Source organism: Poeciliopsis prolifica, unplaced genomic scaffold (genome assembly GCF_027474105.1).
Source record: "Poeciliopsis prolifica strain line A6 unplaced genomic scaffold, Auburn_PproV2 SCAFFOLD103, whole genome shotgun sequence".
NCBI classification, from domain to species: Eukaryota; Metazoa; Chordata; class Actinopteri; order Cyprinodontiformes; family Poeciliidae; genus Poeciliopsis; species Poeciliopsis prolifica.
The window spans coordinates 207,037-223,777 of NW_026562478.1; the positions used below are offsets into that span (position 1 = coordinate 207,037).

At 43.2% G+C, this 16,741-nt stretch overlaps 2 protein-coding genes across 5 annotated transcripts in view; one reads left to right on the forward strand and one right to left on the reverse strand.

Moving 5' to 3' along the window:
* Positions 1 to 7,587, forward strand: part of tp53bp1 (tumor protein p53 binding protein, 1) — a 25,167-nt gene extending 17,580 nt beyond the window's left edge. For 3 of the 4 annotated variants that reach the window (XM_055023535.1, XM_055023537.1, XM_055023536.1), the window contains 9 exons: positions 754 to 909; positions 2,336 to 2,733; positions 2,902 to 3,093; positions 4,025 to 4,204; positions 5,386 to 5,574; positions 5,666 to 5,760; positions 6,071 to 6,267; positions 6,450 to 6,586; positions 7,294 to 7,587. In XM_055023535.1, coding sequence (XP_054879510.1) covers positions 754 to 909; positions 2,336 to 2,733; positions 2,902 to 3,093; positions 4,025 to 4,204; positions 5,386 to 5,574; positions 5,666 to 5,760; positions 6,071 to 6,267; positions 6,450 to 6,586; positions 7,294 to 7,484 — 1,735 coding nt within the window. In that variant the 3' untranslated portion in view covers positions 7,485 to 7,587. The remainder of the gene's footprint in view (positions 1 to 753; positions 910 to 2,335; positions 2,734 to 2,901; positions 3,094 to 4,024; positions 4,205 to 5,385; positions 5,575 to 5,665; positions 5,761 to 6,070; positions 6,268 to 6,449; positions 6,587 to 7,293) is intronic. The other variant, XM_055023538.1, reaches the window with a different exon arrangement.
* tubgcp4 (tubulin, gamma complex associated protein 4) lies at positions 7,584 to 16,729 on the reverse strand. Its single transcript, XM_055023540.1, has 18 exons — positions 16,541 to 16,729; positions 15,832 to 15,960; positions 15,575 to 15,697; positions 15,447 to 15,500; positions 15,314 to 15,370; positions 14,590 to 14,669; positions 14,287 to 14,488; positions 13,595 to 13,760; positions 13,400 to 13,524; positions 12,897 to 12,947; positions 12,715 to 12,820; positions 12,216 to 12,323; positions 11,476 to 11,620; positions 10,583 to 10,760; positions 10,095 to 10,229; positions 9,545 to 9,664; positions 9,341 to 9,480; positions 7,584 to 8,876 (listed from the first exon to the last, which is right to left on the reverse strand). Exons 1-18 carry the CDS (start codon positions 16,616 to 16,618, stop codon positions 8,870 to 8,872), a joined length of 2,004 nt encoding a protein of 667 aa, XP_054879515.1. The 5' UTR covers positions 16,619 to 16,729; the 3' UTR covers positions 7,584 to 8,869.
* Between the last annotated feature and the right edge of the window lie 12 nt (positions 16,730 to 16,741).

Here is a 16,741-nt window from a genome sequence, read left to right on the forward strand (position 1 = left end):
AACGCGTCTGCGTGTAGCGCAGCAGACACAGAATGAGAAAAAGAAAGAAAGATTGTTTTTCTGCCTTAAATCTCCCGTTGCTGTGCCTCACTGCGCTGAATTAATAATACCTTCGACTCCAGATTTCATTGGAACAGAATCGTTTTACGGTGGCGCCGCCGCCGCAGAGGAACGTCTTCTTGCCCTTCCTTCCTCCATCCCTGTTCATTTTCTGGATGAAAACAGTAACATTAAACATGAATATAAAAATGCTACATGTGTCAGATATGACTGAAAAGAAATTTCACCTCCTGGTGTTACACCTTGAAATTGGGCTTTTGTCTCTTTAAGAGGCTCCTGCTCTTTCTGAAGCTCCACCTTGATGAAGCCATCACAACATGGCTCCTCTATTAACCTTTAGCAACATTAACAACATTGCTAAACGTTGTTAATGTTGGGGGAGGAGCTGAGTGGGGGAGGAGCTGGGCGGGGGAGGAGGTGGGCGGGGGAGGAGGTGGGTGGGGGAGGAGCAGGGTGGGGGTTTGCTGAGTGGGGAGGAGCAGGGCGGGGGAGGAGCTGAGTGGGGAGGAGCTGGGCGGGGGAGGAGCTGGGTGGGAGAGGAGGTGGGTGGGGGTTTGCTGAGTGGGGGAGGAGCTGAGTGGCAGAGCATGTAAAAAAGCTTCTTTAACATGATACTGCCCCTTTAAGACGTCCGCTCGGGTCAATGCCTGTGCAGCCAGTCCGACTCCGTTCGTCCCCTCTGTGTGTCTGCAGCCCCAGGAGGGGAGGTGGGCATCCACAGAGGGGTCACAGGGGTCAAAGGGCAGGGTCGGTGGTCACTGTGGGCAGAGGCGGCGGCAGCTACGTTCCGCTGACCCCCAGAGGAAGGGCCCGAAGGGGCCGGCCCCCGTCCCGCTCCTCCCCATCCAGGTGAGTCTGGCCTGAGGCTCCGCCCACAGCAGGCTGCACCGCCACTCCTCAGTTAACCCTTCGCTTCCTTCTGTTCTTCACTAACACTGGAATTAACACGCTTCAAACAGAGAATCACCAAACTATGTCTGATTTGTTTTATTAGAAAAATAAAACTGTATCTCAGGGACGAAACTAGTGGTTCAAATCTAAAATTAAACAAATAAAGCAAACTTTTATTCAGATTTTAGGAAAGAGATGTAATTGGACGTTTGCATGTTGTCCAAGTTAATAAAAAGGCATTTTGTTTTCTCATATTTTAGGCCACATTGAAAAGATTTAATCTGTTAAAACAGATTTAAATCACTTTATTTCATAATGTTTGCTATATTTAGCCAGTTTTTAAATTAAAAGCTGCTTTAACAAAGTTAACATTTCAGTAAAAGTCTCTGGATAAATATTGCTCTACTTATAAAATCTCTGTACTTTATGTGGCATGTTGTATTTTCCATTGGAAGAAAATTATGTCTAATAATTTTAACTTGATTACAAATAACGAGTCTTGACAGAACTGTTACATTTTAGGCAATAACATGTTTAATTTCTTATTTAAAAAAATGAATTATTTCTTTATTTGCACCTTTTAAGGTTTATCTAATATTGTATACTAAGGCTTAAATGAGAAATCACCAAATTGTACCAATTTTTGTGAACCTGATTAATCAGCAGAATAACTAAATGAGCTCAAATAATTGTGTGCAGCCCTTAAAACAGACATTGGCAAAAATTAAAAACAATCAGTAAAACTCAATTAAGAGTCTGATGAACGTCTCGCTCAGACAGCAGATCTTTGATTAATTCAGATGTTTTACTTTTTATGCTTGTTAATGGTAATATTTAAATTTGACTGCAGAGCTCTTTATGAGCAATTTACACCAAAATAACTACTAGTACTAACTAGAACAACCAATCACAGCCAGAAGGCGGGTCTTAGTGCTGTCAATCATCTCTGCCCTTTGTTCTCTGTTGCGCTGCAGCTAATGCTAGGCTAGTTAGTGATCATGTCAGATAAATGGTTTTTATGCAACAGTAAATTGTTTCTCATGTTAAACTTGACTAGTTTGAACAAATATGTAAAACCACATTTCCTATAAAAGCTACACAACGAAGGTTTAGAGCAGGCGTGTCAACATCCAGTCCTGGAGGGCCGGAGTCCTGCAACCTTTAGATGAGCCTCTGCTGCACCACCTGAATACAATAATTAGGTCACAAGGAGGAGGTAATTAAGCCATTTCATTCCTGTGTTTTGTTCCTGTGGCACATCTAAAAACTGCAGGACAGCGGCCCTCAAGGCCTGGAGTTTGACATGCCTGGTTTAGAGGGAGTCAAAGATGGGCCGACAGCGTGACCACGGAGGTTTGACTATGTTTCTGTGTGTCTCTTAAAGGGGCGGCGGCGCCGGCCCTCTGCAGAGGCTCGGCGCTCTCGCCCAGACTCACTTCTCCTCTGAGGACGAGCCGTTCGCCTGCATGCTGCCGCCGCGGCTCCCCGCCAGCCCGTCGGACGCCTACGCGCCCGGCCGCTCCGACTCCCTGCGCTCGTCGCCGGAGGCGCCGCTGTCGGCCGGCAGCAGCTTCGTCGGTCTGCGCGTCGTCGCCAAGTGGACGTCCAACGGCTACTTCTACTCTGGCCGGATCGTGAAGGACGCCGGCGACAGCCGCTTCCGGCTCCGCTTCGACGACGGCTACGAGTGCGAGGTGGCGGGGAAGGACATCCTGCTGTGCGACCCCATCCCGCTGGAGACGGAGGTCACGGCGCTGCTGGAGGACGAGTACTTCAGCATCGGTGAGGAAGACGAGGAGGAAGCCTTGCAGTTAATCAATCAGAGGAAATAATTTTGGATATTTAAAATGCCTTTCAGTTCCGAGTCTTAAATATTCACTAGAATTTAAAGTTCATTGATCTGTGAGAATGTCTTACGTGTTCTTGTGATGGTCCTCCTGTCCTCTGTAGGGGTCGTCAAGGGCCACAAAACAGAAGGCCAAGATCTTTTCTACAGCGTGGAGAAGGACGGCCAGAGGCAGTGGTACAACCGGACGGCGGTCATCCTGTCCCTGGATCAGGGCAACAAGCTGAGGGAGCAGCACAGCCTGGGGCCCTACGAGCCCACCACCCCGCTGACCAAAGCCTCCGACATCAGCCTGGGTACGAAACCCTGAGAACCTTCACCAATACGCCACACAGTGTAGCTTTAAACATGCCACACCCACAGGGGGCGGTGTAGCGCTAAGCTGAAACCTGTGTCAGCCAATCAGATAACTTCCACACAACCATGACTTCCTGTTTGGGGCCAGAAGGTTAGTTTGTGTGGACTGGTTTACATACAAATACTTAAAAACAATGTATTGGCATCAAAAGTTACTAAAACACAAGTTGACTGTATGAGCGTTGTGGATAGAAAGAAGAATTTATTCACCCCAAAAATCTCAGAGATTTGTCATAAAAGAGGAAAATTTCTATATTTGAAAAGTCTAGTTTTTTTCTAGAAAGAAGTCAACAACTTTGAGATTAATCTCAGAAGTTTTCTAGACAAATGATGGAAATTTCAATTTGAAAAATTTTAAATTTGCTGGAAATTAGATCAATTTCAAATATTTAAGGAGAATAATGTGAAATTTCAGTTGCAAAAGTTGAATTTCAGAAGTTGAAATTGTCCAGCTTTTAAAACTTGCATGTTTTTTGGAGGAAAGATTTGCATTTCTGAGTTTGAAAAGGAGAACATTTTCTAAAGAAAAGTCAGAAATGTTCAGATTGATCTAAGAAATGTTAAAGAAAAAAACCTCAAAATTTCAATGTTTGAAAAGTTGAACATTTTAGAAATTTTTCTAACTTAGAAATGTCTGTATTTCTGTTTTTCTTCCTAGAAAACCTGAGATTTTTTGATTTCTTAAAAATATCAGCGATATTAAAGTGAGTTTCCATGTGGCTGAAAGGCCCAAATGCATAAAAGTAAAATGTCTCCATGTGAAGGAGGTTTGAGTCAGTAACGGCCTCCGCACTGAAGAGTGTGGACGCGCTCTTCAGTGCGTCCACACTAACTTTCTGTGGTTACAGTTAGGTCCTTTGTGTTCCTCAGATAACCTGGTGGAGGGGAAGAGGCGGCGCAGAGGAACCCCAGGGGGCGCCAACACGCCGCGCCGCAGCTCCTCCGGCGGCGCCCGGTCCCCCGGCCCGTCCGGCAAGAGGAAGCTGGTTCCGTCCGAGGAGAACAAGACGCCGTCGAAGAGGGGGCGCAGAGGGGGAGGAGCCAGAGCTGGTACGGGCTCCGCCCTCCTGGACCCTGACTGGGTCTGAATGGACTGGGGGAGGGGCTTAAACGGGGCGGGGCTTCATGGATCCATTGAATGAAATTCTGATTTGAAAATTTAGATTTTAATGAGAGGAAAATGATTTTTGTACCCAAGATGATTAACGCCCGTAAAGGACCAAAATAATTGATTTTAATCTTAGAATTCCATTTTTTTTTCTCTGAATTGTTTTTTTCTGTCAGAATTTTGCCTTTTTTTCAGAATTCTGGATTTTTTAGTTTTGACTTTTTTTCACCAAATTCTGTTGTTTTTATCAAACTTCTGATATGTTTCTTTCTTAGAATAATTTTTTTCTCAGAATTCTGTTTTTTTTTTTTAACAGAATTTTTACAGTTTTTTTAAATCCTGAGTTTAATTCTGAGCTCAAAAGTCAGAATTGCTGGTTTTCCTTCGCTTGCTTTAACCCTTTGCTCCGTTTTCTGGATTTTAACCTAAATTATGATCTAACGTTTATGATATAAATCTTTTACGGAAGGACTTTTAGGGTTGTATTTGCTCTGACGGTTGCTCGAGCTTCGCCACCAGAAACTGTTGTGATTGTTGTGAAATCTGTTGTGTGTGACCCGTTACCATGACGATGTGGCCCGCTCTCGGCCCGGCGCCTCCATCCTCCTGAGCGACGGCTGCTGCTGAGGCTGAGCGGGTAACGAGCTGCTGATTGGTGCGTGTGCACAGGTGGAGGGCCGATTCACCTGGTGTGTGTGACCTTTGACCCTGTCGGGATCATGTGGTGGTGAAAAGATCAGATTAAAAATGTTTCTTTTTAACTCATTCTGAGTTGTTTTAGTGAGCTGTTTGGTAACTGAAGTGTTTTCCCGTCACCGTTCTACATCGACTCTGGAATTATGGGATGTTTGAAGGAAACTTCAGGATTTCTGCCTCAACATCTAAAAATCTTCAATTCATCAATCTATTTTAAAATATCATCTTTCCATCAAAACATGCATCCATCCAAAACTTTTATTCTTCTACACATTAAAAATGGTCCAGATTGGTTCTGTAGACCTTTGATCAGTTTTAGATCCAGACGAGGAGAACCTGAAGGAATCCTGGGATTGGCTCGTTCTATTTAAAATGGCCGCCCTTCCTGTTCCTCTGTAACGCTCTCTGCTTTCTGGCGGATCTTCAGGCCAGCGGCTCAGCGTGTGCAACACGTCCGGCAGCGGCTCCGACCTGCCGGGTCGGCCCAGCGACGTCGTGGAGACCCACGGCCCGCTGCCCCAGAACTCGTCTCTGTTCATGGGCTTTGCCTTCATGCTGACGGCGTCGTCAGAGGTCGACCGGATGAGCAACAAGGTCACCAGCGACGATGAGGAGGGTGAGCTGCTTCAGCAGATCCAGAACCTTTCTTTGATCTGGAGTTTCCTGGTTGATTTCTTCGTTTTGGTGACGTTTTATTCTCGGCCCAGATTACGTCCAGACGGGTCCGTACAACAAACCGTACACAGAATCCCAGCTGCAGGCTGGCGGCGGCTTCATCCTGCCCGATTTCAACGAGGAGCAGGTATGAACTCACAAATAACAAGTCTGTTGATAATTATTAAAAATTACTGCTTATTCCTTTAGTGCAGATCTTTTAATGATATCAGTCAAAGATTCGGGGATGAAGGAATTCTAATTAATAAAAATATCAAAGTACGAGGAACAAAGTACAAACATTGTGACACACCTTTTGTTTGTGAACTTTATACCTTTAAAGCTGTGGGATGTAACTTATAAAATATATGTTGCAACAGTTTGAGACAAATTGTGAAAAGTTTGATCTGATTCACCTCCACCACACGGTTCTGCCTCGTTTCGTTTGTTTTCTTCAGTGCCAGGCAGCCTATCAGAGCCTGCTCATCGCCGACCAGCACTGCCGAACCAGGAAGTACCTGCTGTGTTTGGCCAGCGGCGTTCCGTGCGTCTCCCACATCTGGGTGCGTGACTGCTGCAAGGAGAACAAGCTGCTGAACTACAGGAGCTACCTGCTGCCGGCCGGCGTCGGCCCCGACGACGCCATCGTGGAGTGGTGAGGCGCCGCCGCGCTAGCTTAACCGGGCCGCAGGTTCTGTTTCAGACGGAACAGGATTAATACACTGGGGAAAAAATGTGACTTTACTGTCAAACTTTGAATTCTGACTTTTTCTCTCAGTGGCTCTGATCCTCCTCTTCCATCATTTCAGGTGATTTTAATTAGTTTTTTTCAATCAGGCATCCGCGCTGCAGCCCATTCAAAGCACTCCGGGTCCTTCTGGTGTCCAAGAAGCCGAACGAATTGTGGGCCCAGCTGGTGACGATGGGCGGAGCTTCCTCCGTACGGCAGCACCAGACCGACGGCGATGCATCCGGTACTGGTACCAGACCCACATCCCAAAATTCTCCTTGAAATGTCAGGGGAAAACGTGGCAAACATGGCCGACCGTTGGACCAAACACGGCCGACCGTTGGACCAAACATGGCCGACCGTTGGACCAAACACGGCCGACCGTTGGACCAAACACAGCTGACCGTTGGACCAAACACAGCTGACCGTTGGACCAAACATAGCCGACCGTTGGACCAAACATGGCCGACCGTTGGACTAAACATAGCCGACCGTTGGACCAAACATGGCCGACCGTTGGACCAAACACGGCCGACCGTTGGACCAAACACGGCCGACCGTTGGACCAAACACGGCCGACCGTTGGACCAAACACGGCCGACCGTTGGACCAAACACAGCTGACCGTTGGACCAAACATGGCCGACCGTTGGACCAAACACAGCTGACCGTTGGACCAAACATAGCCGACCGTTGGACCAAACATGGCCGACCGTTGGACCAAACATAGCCGACCGTTGGACCAAACACGGCCGACCGTTGGACCAAACACGGCCGACCGTTGGACCAAACACGGCCGACCGTTGGACCAAACACGGCCGACCGTTGGACCAAACACAGCTGACCGTTGGACCAAACATGGCCGACCGTTGGACCAAACATAGCTGACCGTTGGACCAAACATGGCCGACCGTTGGACCAAACATTGCTGACTGTTGTTTCTTCCTTCCAGAGATTCCTGCTGGGAAGTACGACGTGGTGGTGGCGGACCACACCTGTCCACCAGCGGTGGAGCGGAGTGTGACATCACAGGAAGTGCCGATCGTGTCTCCGGAGTGGCTCGTCCAGAGCGTAATCTGCGGGGAGCATCTGGGTTTTAACAACCGGCCTCAGTGCTCTCCTTCCTCCTTCTCTTCCTCATAACCTGACTCCGTAAGGCCTTTGACCAAGCTCAGTGTTCTGCATGCCTCTGCTGTACATAAATGTGTTTTTATGGGACAATAAATTGTGACATGTTTCATTTTAACTTCCCTGGATTTATTTTTACACAATATATTTACATTTAATACATTAGATGTATCAGAGTCACGTGCTGGACAGAATACCTGCAAAAGCTGCAGAAAAAAATTCACATGTTGGTATTTAATGATATAAAATCATTTTTGAGTCTGGATGGAAACTAATCACATATAAATGGCCCAAAAAGCTTCTGACATGTTTGTTTCTCCCTTACAACGGCAAATTGGAGCATTTAGGCCGAAAAAACTCAGATGTTGAGATTCTTTCTCAGAAATTTTCTAGAAAAAACTTGGATATTTCTGAGCTTGAAGTTTTTTTTCTAGAAAAAACTAAAAAGTTGAGTTAAATCTCAGAATGTTTTTTCCTTAGAAAGTTAAAAAATGTCCTAATTAACAAAAAACAGGCCATATTTTGCTTTTTTTTTTAAAAAATTTATGAGGAAATAAAAAGTACTGAAAAATTCAACAATATTGACTAATCTCCAAACTTTTTTTAAATAAAACTTGGAAATGTTTTAAGTCAAAAATGTGCTGGAAAAGACATTTTGAGACTAATCAGAAAATTTCTAAAACTGAATTTTTCCACTTTTCAAACTCTGAAATTTCTAAGTAACTTTATTTTTTTCTTCTCACAAATGATCAGTTACTAGCACTGAAAAAAGTCCTTGTTTTTTGTCTAGAAAATGTCTGAGTAGTGAAAATGTTTCTTTTCCTCACCTCCCTGTTGGATGGAGACGCTAAATCCTCACATCACTGCAGGAATCAAGAGCCCCAAAATATCTCCAGAACCAAGTATTCAGTCAAATATTTACACTTTTCTAACTTGTAAAAAAAGAAAGTAAATGCATCAAATACATTAGATTAACATGATTCTTTATGAAATTAAACATTGGTTTAAAAATGAAATTTGGATAAATTTTATTTGGAGGAATATGTGGGCATTTAATAAGTTGAATGCTGATTGATTAGCCAATCCTTTTTCTTTTATTTTCAGTTTTGTGATGGAAGAACTTCACTGTGACTTATTTGTTCTTGCAGGAATCTGAATGAATCTGCTGGAGTCGTTAGAACCTCAACCCAGCCTAATGTGCAACATTCCCAGTACTCCAGCCCAAAAATATATTTTAAATCCTTCCGGTTTTACTAAGCAGCCTAAATATTCTTTTATGTGAGAAATGAGCCTAAACTGCTGCTTTAACTGTGTGAAAAGTCCAAACGGCGACTGAAGCAACGAGTCCGGAGGAGTTTGAGATCGAGGTGAATTTTCTGGTTCTCGTCTTCCGGCTCCTCTTAAACCCTGGAAAGAAATTTTTATTAGATAAACAGTTTGGATCATCCTGCCACGGCAGCTCAGGGCCATTTTACATAAAAAAGAAGGAACAGTAAGTTTATGCTGAAAAACTCAGAAATTTTGAGATAAATCTGAACTTTTAGGGAAAAAACAAGAACATTTCTGAGTTCAGAAAGTCAAACATTTAATAGAATAAAAACACTTAGAAACAGTCAAATTCTTGTTCATTGGAAACTCAAATTTCTAGAAAATTTTCAACTGTTCAAACTCCAAAGTGTTCTTTTTAAAAAAAAAAAAAAAAAGGAAAGAGATTAATCTCAAAATGTAATTTTTTTCTAAAAAACGTCAGATTATTCTCCAAATTTGTGATTCTTGGCGGACATTTTCTCCCTTGTTCCTCTCTATGTACTCTGGCCCTGCGGCGCCGTGGTAGTTCCTGTGGGAGGTTCTGGTTGCAGAGTGGGTCGTACCCGCCCAGCGTGCCGCCGGCCTGTGTGTAGTACTTGTTGTAGTCCAGACGCAGCAGCAGCTGCGCCAGGTCCGAGTTGATCTGATGGTTTCTCACGCTGGAGAGGATTTTGAAGAGCAGGGACGACTGGCGCCGGAAACCCTGAAACGACACCGCGTCAGCACCGAGTCGGACCCGCGGCCGGCGCCGGGTGGGCGGGGCTTACCTTTACCAGCAGGTCCAGCTGCTGAGTTGCTCCGCGATCGTCCAGCGGCGCCGCGCTCTGCCCCACCAGAGAGCAGAAGCTCTGACACAAGTCCAGGATCTCGCTCAGACAGTGGAAAACCTGCAGGCCAACGCACTGGAGGTGAGACACCCACTGGACGACCTTTGACCTTATTCAAATCTAACAAATTAGTGTCGGTCAACTCAGTCATGTCTATGCAGCAAGACTCTTCTGCTTGTGATGGTGAAGATATTAATGACAGTTTGAATCACACAAAACATTTGTGCCGCAAAGATATTAGTTTGTGCTGCTATTATTTTAAAGATGATAATTAAAACTTACAGAGGTCATCAGAGGTCAACCATTCCCATTCCAGCTTCACATTTAGCTTTCAAGAATATTTTCAAAACAAATGCAGCACAAACATTTGACACCATTTTGATTTGGGTAACATGGCGGGTTGAACTTTTGATCTTTAATCTTTCATTAATGTCTTCAGAACAGAAGCAGCACAAATGACTCTTGACCTTTGGACGTTCATCAGACGTACCGGCTTGAGCAGGATGAAGGACTGAGCCAGCAGGTTGCTGAGGAAATGATCGTGGGCCAATCGGATGCTCTCAAAGTCTCTGGTGGAGTTGATCTGCTGCAGCAGCTGAGAGAACTGAGACTCCAGGACGTCCACCTGGCGACGAGCCGCAGGCCGTTCAAATGATCAATTAATGACCTGAAATTGACTGATCTGATCGTTTCATAAAACTATAGTTAGTCGACTACATGATGGCTTATAAATTAATCGGTAATTTATAAGCCATCATTTTCTTCAAAACCTCAGTTTTCTCCTCCAGGAAGACAATCGACTGCATTTCCACATGAAGCACAAAATTTTACATAATTTTTTATTGTGAACCATATTGAGCAGCAGCGCCCTCTGGTGGAATGCGGCCATATTGGAGACTTTTAGTTAATAGATTGAAACTCATCGTAAACTAATAAACCATTAATCAAGGAGTCAATTAATTGTTTGCAGCATTTTACCTGCAGGTAGTACTGCAGGTTGTCGATGAGGAACGCCATGTGGTTGCGTAGCCTCCACTTCACTGCATCTGATTGGCTGGACTTCAGGTGCTTCCTCTGCATCTGCAGAGCCCAGCAGTGCTGCAGCTGCGACTGGACCCGCCGCACGCTGAGCAGGTACCTGAACACCACGTTGTACCTGACGCACAGGAAGTGGAGATGAAGGTTGACGTCAGAGAATAGAGCTACTTAAAGGGCCCGTGCGTTGTTTTCCAGAGACAAATCATCATTTTATAGCATGATCCAAGTAACCATGTCTACTTACATATCAAATATGTCTTAAAATAATTTTTACTTCCTCATTTAAACCCATTGAAACTGCGCCTCTGTGTCTTTAAGATCCTTCTCTTTCAGGATTCTTTATTAACCCCTTAACAGAGAAGTAACTCCTATAACGAGCTCAGCAGATGTACGGATGCCGCAGGTATTTGCTAATTGCTGTCAGCTAGTCTGAAGGAGCTGAGTGGGGGAGGAGCCATTTTGCACATTTGAATGGTTGCCATGGAGATTAAAGGGTTTGTCAAACATAAATGTGTTGCAGTGTGATTGTAAAACGGGAAGTTTACTGTGAAAGTTAATTTTGTGAGCTTTTATTTCGAAAAGACAACAATTTCACTGCAAAACAGCAAGGTTTGAATCCCACGAGAAAAGGTATGAAGTCTTTTCTGTGCTTAATAAGTGTATTGTATGTCATGACTGATAGTTAAAACACTATTTTTTGTAAAGTAATGTTCTATGGGGCAATTAAATTTTGTTAAATTGGAGTATTACCAGGAATTTAGCGCCTCTTATGCTACAAAATCTACTTGCAAAAAGTAGATTTTACGTGGTACTGCCCCTTTAAAGATACGCACTTCTCCAGGACGGCGGGAGTGAAGAGGATGTGCAGCGGCCACTGGACCTTGTAGGCCAGGCCAAGGGCCGCCCAGCCGGTGGGCGGAGCCTCCCGAGGAGACGAGTCCTGAGGAGGAGTGGCTCCGTCTCTGGGACCCGACGCCTCTGAAACACAAACCTGAATAAATCTGATCGCCTCACTGGAACCAGCTGCAGAAAACATGGAACTAAAGGAACTCAAAATGTTTTTTGGCTCTTCTGAAAAGAAATTGTCTGTAAATGTTTTAACTGAGGAGTCTTTTCGTTAATTTATTTATGATTGTTAACTGTTTCTGTTTTCTTTGTGAATGTTCAACAAAATACAACATAAGTTGATGAAAGCAGGTTGTAATCCCCCAAAAACTTTAAAATACGTCAAAGGTTACAGAAAATAACCGGCTAGTGCTTTTTTCTTCGGTATAATAGAATTTAATAAACGTTTCAAACAAAAACCTGGTGAAGTTGCAGAATGTTCATAAAATACTCCCAAGGTACCAGAAAGTACTGTGGAATAAGTAGTAGTAAAGAAAACGTACCAGAGAGCAAACTTCTGGCATTTTCAGCTTAAAAGGCATAAATTATTCTAAATTGTTTTATATGAGTGCAAATATTTCTGCCTCACAGCAGATGAGCCTTTAAATGAGCGGGTAGCGTTTGCTGCCTCATCTAACGACGTTTCTCTGCTGAATGATTTGTTGTTGCAGTGAAGTTGTGAGCTGACCTTTGGCGTCTTTCCCCTGGTAGTCCACAGTGAGATGCAGCAGAGGCAGCAGGTTGTCGTCATCCAGGAGAACCTTGTGCGCCGCCTGCTGGAAGGCAACGTTCACGTCTGCAGGCAGAAAGCACAGAAACAAGAAGACTGAAAAATACATTTCACACATTTACCAGCCAGAAGGAAGGAAAATAAACACACAATAAAAAAAACAAAACTCAAAAAGAAAAATATAAAATATAAAAATAACAGGCAGCATAAAAAAGGAAAGAAACAGAAACAAACAGAAAGTTAAAAAGAAAAACAAAAAATAGAAACAAAAAATAGAAAGAAAAACAAAAGACAAACAGAAAGATGAACAGAAAAAATGAAAAAGAAAAAGGAAAGACAAGCAGAAAGAATGAAAGACAAGACAAAATCTAAAGACAGAAGAAAAGGAAAAGAAAGTTAAAGACAAATAATTGCTCTAGCCCTGGGCGGGCGTGAGCGTCTTGGCGGCCATATTTACCGTGCTCAGTGACGGCCGTTGGCGGCGCCTTCAGCATCTGCTGGGCGAGGTCGATGAAAACCTGGTAGAGCTCCCCGCGGCCCAACAGGTAGAAATCCTTAACGATCTGGAAACGGAAACGTCAGCACACATCTGTCCTGCAAAGGTTTCTGCTCCAGAAAACAAACGGCGTGATCACAAACCTTGAGCTGCTCCAGCAGATCCGCCTCCTCCACCATCAGCGTCCAGAGATGCTGCAGAGCAGAGAGACGTTATCTGCACCGGCCAGCAGGGCGGGGCCATTAACCCGTTACTGATCAATAAAATTAGTGCTTTCTGGAGATTTCATTTTGGATAATCAGGATTTTCTTTCCACCAGTGATCTCCTTGGATTTCAAAAGTTTCACAAATTAATTTTTAAACAGAAGCTATGATTCAAATTAACATTTTGCATAATTTAATTCACCCATTTGGGTTTTTATTGCTTCTAAAAAACAATCAGTGCTTTAAAAAAACTGCAGTTTTTTGGCAATAACAAAAAGGTTTTTTGGAGCCGTTTTAAAAACCTGTCAGACGTCATGTGATTGGTCAGCAGGCACTATGTTCCCTGGCAACTCCGGCCTGTTACCTACCAACCCAAGCAGAGTTCCACCACGTACAATGGCTGCTGGAGAAGAAAAGCGTTACTTTAAGCATCTGAACCGACCTCGGCCACGGTGCTCCGGATCCCGTCGATCACATTCTCAAAGTCCACCAAGCTGAACAGAGGCTGCTGCTTGAGTCTGTGCAGCTCGGCAGCAAACGTGTCCTCCTGGTGTTTCAGGATGGAGCCTGAAACAGAAGAGCGATCAGAACCAGGAGCCGCTCTCACCATGACGGCCGCAGGTCTGCGGGTCAGTACCGGCTCTGGACGGGCTGTGGTTGTGGTTTTCAAACATCTGAACTGACTCGCCCACAAACAGAATCTTCTCTGCCACCCGGATGGGAAAGTAAGACGGCAGCATCTCTGTTCGCAGAGAGAACTGCTGCAGAGACGGCGCCAGCATGTTTTCCTCCTCGATCAGCCGCTGAGCAAAAGACAAAAGTTAGAAACCATCAAGTTTGTTTTATTTTAACAGCAATAAGGCAGTTCAAAGTGAGTTGCATGATAAAAATAGAAAACAGCAGCTCTTGATGCGACTTTAATCCCAGAAAAGTTTTGAGAGAAGGCTGATGTTGGATCTATTACCCAACACTCTCGCTGGACATTAGTAAGGACACAGGGAGACAGAGCTGACTTTGTCACTGTCTTTATGTGACTCTGAGACACACAGAGACATTTTCAAAAAAGTCATAATTCCTTTTATTTGTTGTTTTGTTTATTTATTTTAGATATTTTAAATATCTTCCAGTTCCAGAGTAAAATCTTCATTGGAATTTAAATTTATTGATCTTTAAGAATGTGTCCTTGAATTATTATTATTATTACATTTATATTAAAATCAAGTTTTTATTTATCACAACAATTTCTGAGGAAATTTATTGTCCAGCAAAATTTGTTTCAATTTTTTAGGTAAGATTTGAAGTGGTAAAGTTGTGTTTGCAGCGCCTCACCAGGTCCTGCAGCTCTCTCAGCTGTTTTCCACTCAGACCGCCCAGTCCCAAGTCCTCCTCCTCCTCGTCCTGGTTGGCGGCGGCGCCTCCTGCGCTGGGGCCCTGCTTGATGAAAAACTCCTCGCTTTGGTCCAGCAGCAGCCCGTGCAGCATCCAGGCGGCGAGCTGCTTGTACATCACACCGTGACACACGGCCAGAATCCTGCAGCACGAAGAGAAGCATGAAGAGAAGCATCAGAGGAGGGTTTCGTTCTGCATCTCAGAGTTAAACAAAAACAAACTTTGAAACCGGAGCGGACTTACTTTTCTAAAGCCATGCGCACCGGAGGAAGCCCCCCGCAGCTGTGCTTGTACACCGTCTCCAGGATCTGACAGCCATGGATCTAAGACAGCCAGATGACTCTGTTATCCCACTGTGCTTTAAAAGCATGAGTATGGAGCTAAATTGGTGCCATAAAATTTGCTCAAAAGAAAAAAAGAATTACCTAAAGAAAGGTTTTGAAACTGAAAAGTTAATTGAATCTGAAAAAAAAAGTTTTAAAAGTGAAAAACATTTTTGAAACTGAAAAAATGAGAGGACTTGAAAAAAATACTGAAAATAAAGATTTTAAACGGGAAAAAAGTTTTCAGTTGTTTCAGTTTTGAAACTGAAACTTTCTAAAAGTTTAATTGTTTTAGTTTCAGACTTTATTTCAGTTTTAAAATATTTTGTAGTTTCTTGTTTTTTTTAACAAACTTTATTGCCCTAATTTAGCTCCATACAGGAGTCCATTTAAAGAAGAAATGGAGCCCTTAAAACTCAGATATTTTTTATATCCGAGTGGCAAAAACAACAGTTTTGCAATATCAGAAGATATGTCAAAAAACAGCAACAGAATCTCCAATGAGTTTCTGCAAAGGGTTAAATTGTGAAGTGCTGTTTTATATACCAAATCACAATTATCATCACAGTATTATTGTGGCCATTAGTTTACATCAAAATGAAATGTAGTAGATCACAAACTTCTCCTCATTAAATGCTTCTTACCTTCTGTGACTTTATAGTTTCCACCACCAAGATAACGGAGGGAAACAGCAACTGAAACTTAAATTAAAAAAAGCAAAAGTTCAGTCAAACTGTCACGTTTGTAAAATACATAATCATTCATTCCCTGAGTTACCTGGTCGAGCTTGTAATTCACGTGGGATATCGTCAGATGTGGGTCTCCCAGGAACTGAAACATAAGCGGAAGTTAAAAGACTGTCCCGCTGTGTGCTTAGCTATGTGATGTCTGTGCGGTGATCTTACTTCCTGTTCGAGGTCCAGCAGCACCTGTCGGTACGGCTGTAGCATGGAGTCCAGTCCGGTGCAAAACGCTCGCAGGTAGATTCCATGAAGACCCGTCTGGTTCGGCTGGTTGGTGTGATGTTCCTGAAAAACAACATTTTAATTCAAAGTTAAACAATTCCAGGTAAACATGAATTAAACGTGCAGTTGGACTCATTGAGTTTGTCATATTTGCTAATTTTAATGTGGAAATAAAGTTATGTAACATAGAGACTCACTTGTTGATGAACGTGGCCGGTGTGCTGCTCTATGAACTCAGTGAAGCGAATGTAATCTGAGCCCAGTTTGCACAGCCGGTTCAGGACACTGGTCTCACTGGGGTGAAGGAAGGGAAGGTCCTGGGACACCTAGGAGAGAAACCACATATGACGTTTAATTGAGATAAAAAATGACAGTTTTTCAAACTAATTTACCTTCAAAAAGCACTGTAAAAACATAAGATCTGACCAAGAACTTTTGCTTTCTTTATAGTGCAAATATCCTGGTTCATTTTAAAAAGGACAAAACTAACTAATAAGTAACTTTGCAGCAAGATATAGGACGTTGTTTTTTGTCAATAATTCCTTAATAGGAATAAAAAAGTTCTAGTTCCACTGGCACATTTATTTTTAATCTATAATATGAAAAAATGTCTTATTGAAAGTGAAATGATCTGTCAGTGAAACTCCTATTATACCAAAATACCTGGTAAGATTTGATGTTTTGCAGTGTACATATGATTTCTGATGCTTTGGAGAGGAAACTGCTGTGGCTTGTCAATCTGGGAAGGGTTACATGGCCATTTCTAAACTATTTGAAGTCCTTAATTCTTAATCCACAATTACTCAAATAATTACCCCCATGTAATAAAAATCAGCTCAGTATGAATGAGCTGATTTTTACAATTCACAAAACAGCTAGTAGGCATCCATTTTACATCAGTTTTACCTGTAAACCAGTCCGCTTGTTCCATGTGAAGATGGTTCCGGGGTATCCGCTGAGCGCCAAGAGCAGCTCGTGAATCATATTTAATATTTAAATTATTATTTTTAAAAAAAGAAAAGCCAGATAAATCAAAGCAGAGTTTTATTTATTTTTTCCATTCACCGACAAAAACAAACCGCCATCAGACTTGAGAGCAACCGGAAG

Coding starts and splice junctions, on each gene's coding strand:
- tubgcp4 (XM_055023540.1), bottom strand. CDS start 16,618: ATGATTCACGAGCTGCTCTTGGCGCTCAGCGGATACCCCGGAACCATC. Junction 13,525..13,594: donor CCACAGCCCGTCCAGAGCCG/GTACTGACCCGC, acceptor CTTCTGTTTCAG/GCTCCATCCTGAAACACCAG. Junction 9,481..9,544: donor AGCTGGACCTGCTGGTAAAG/GTAAGCCCCGCC, acceptor GTGTCGTTTCAG/GGTTTCCGGCGCCAGTCGTC.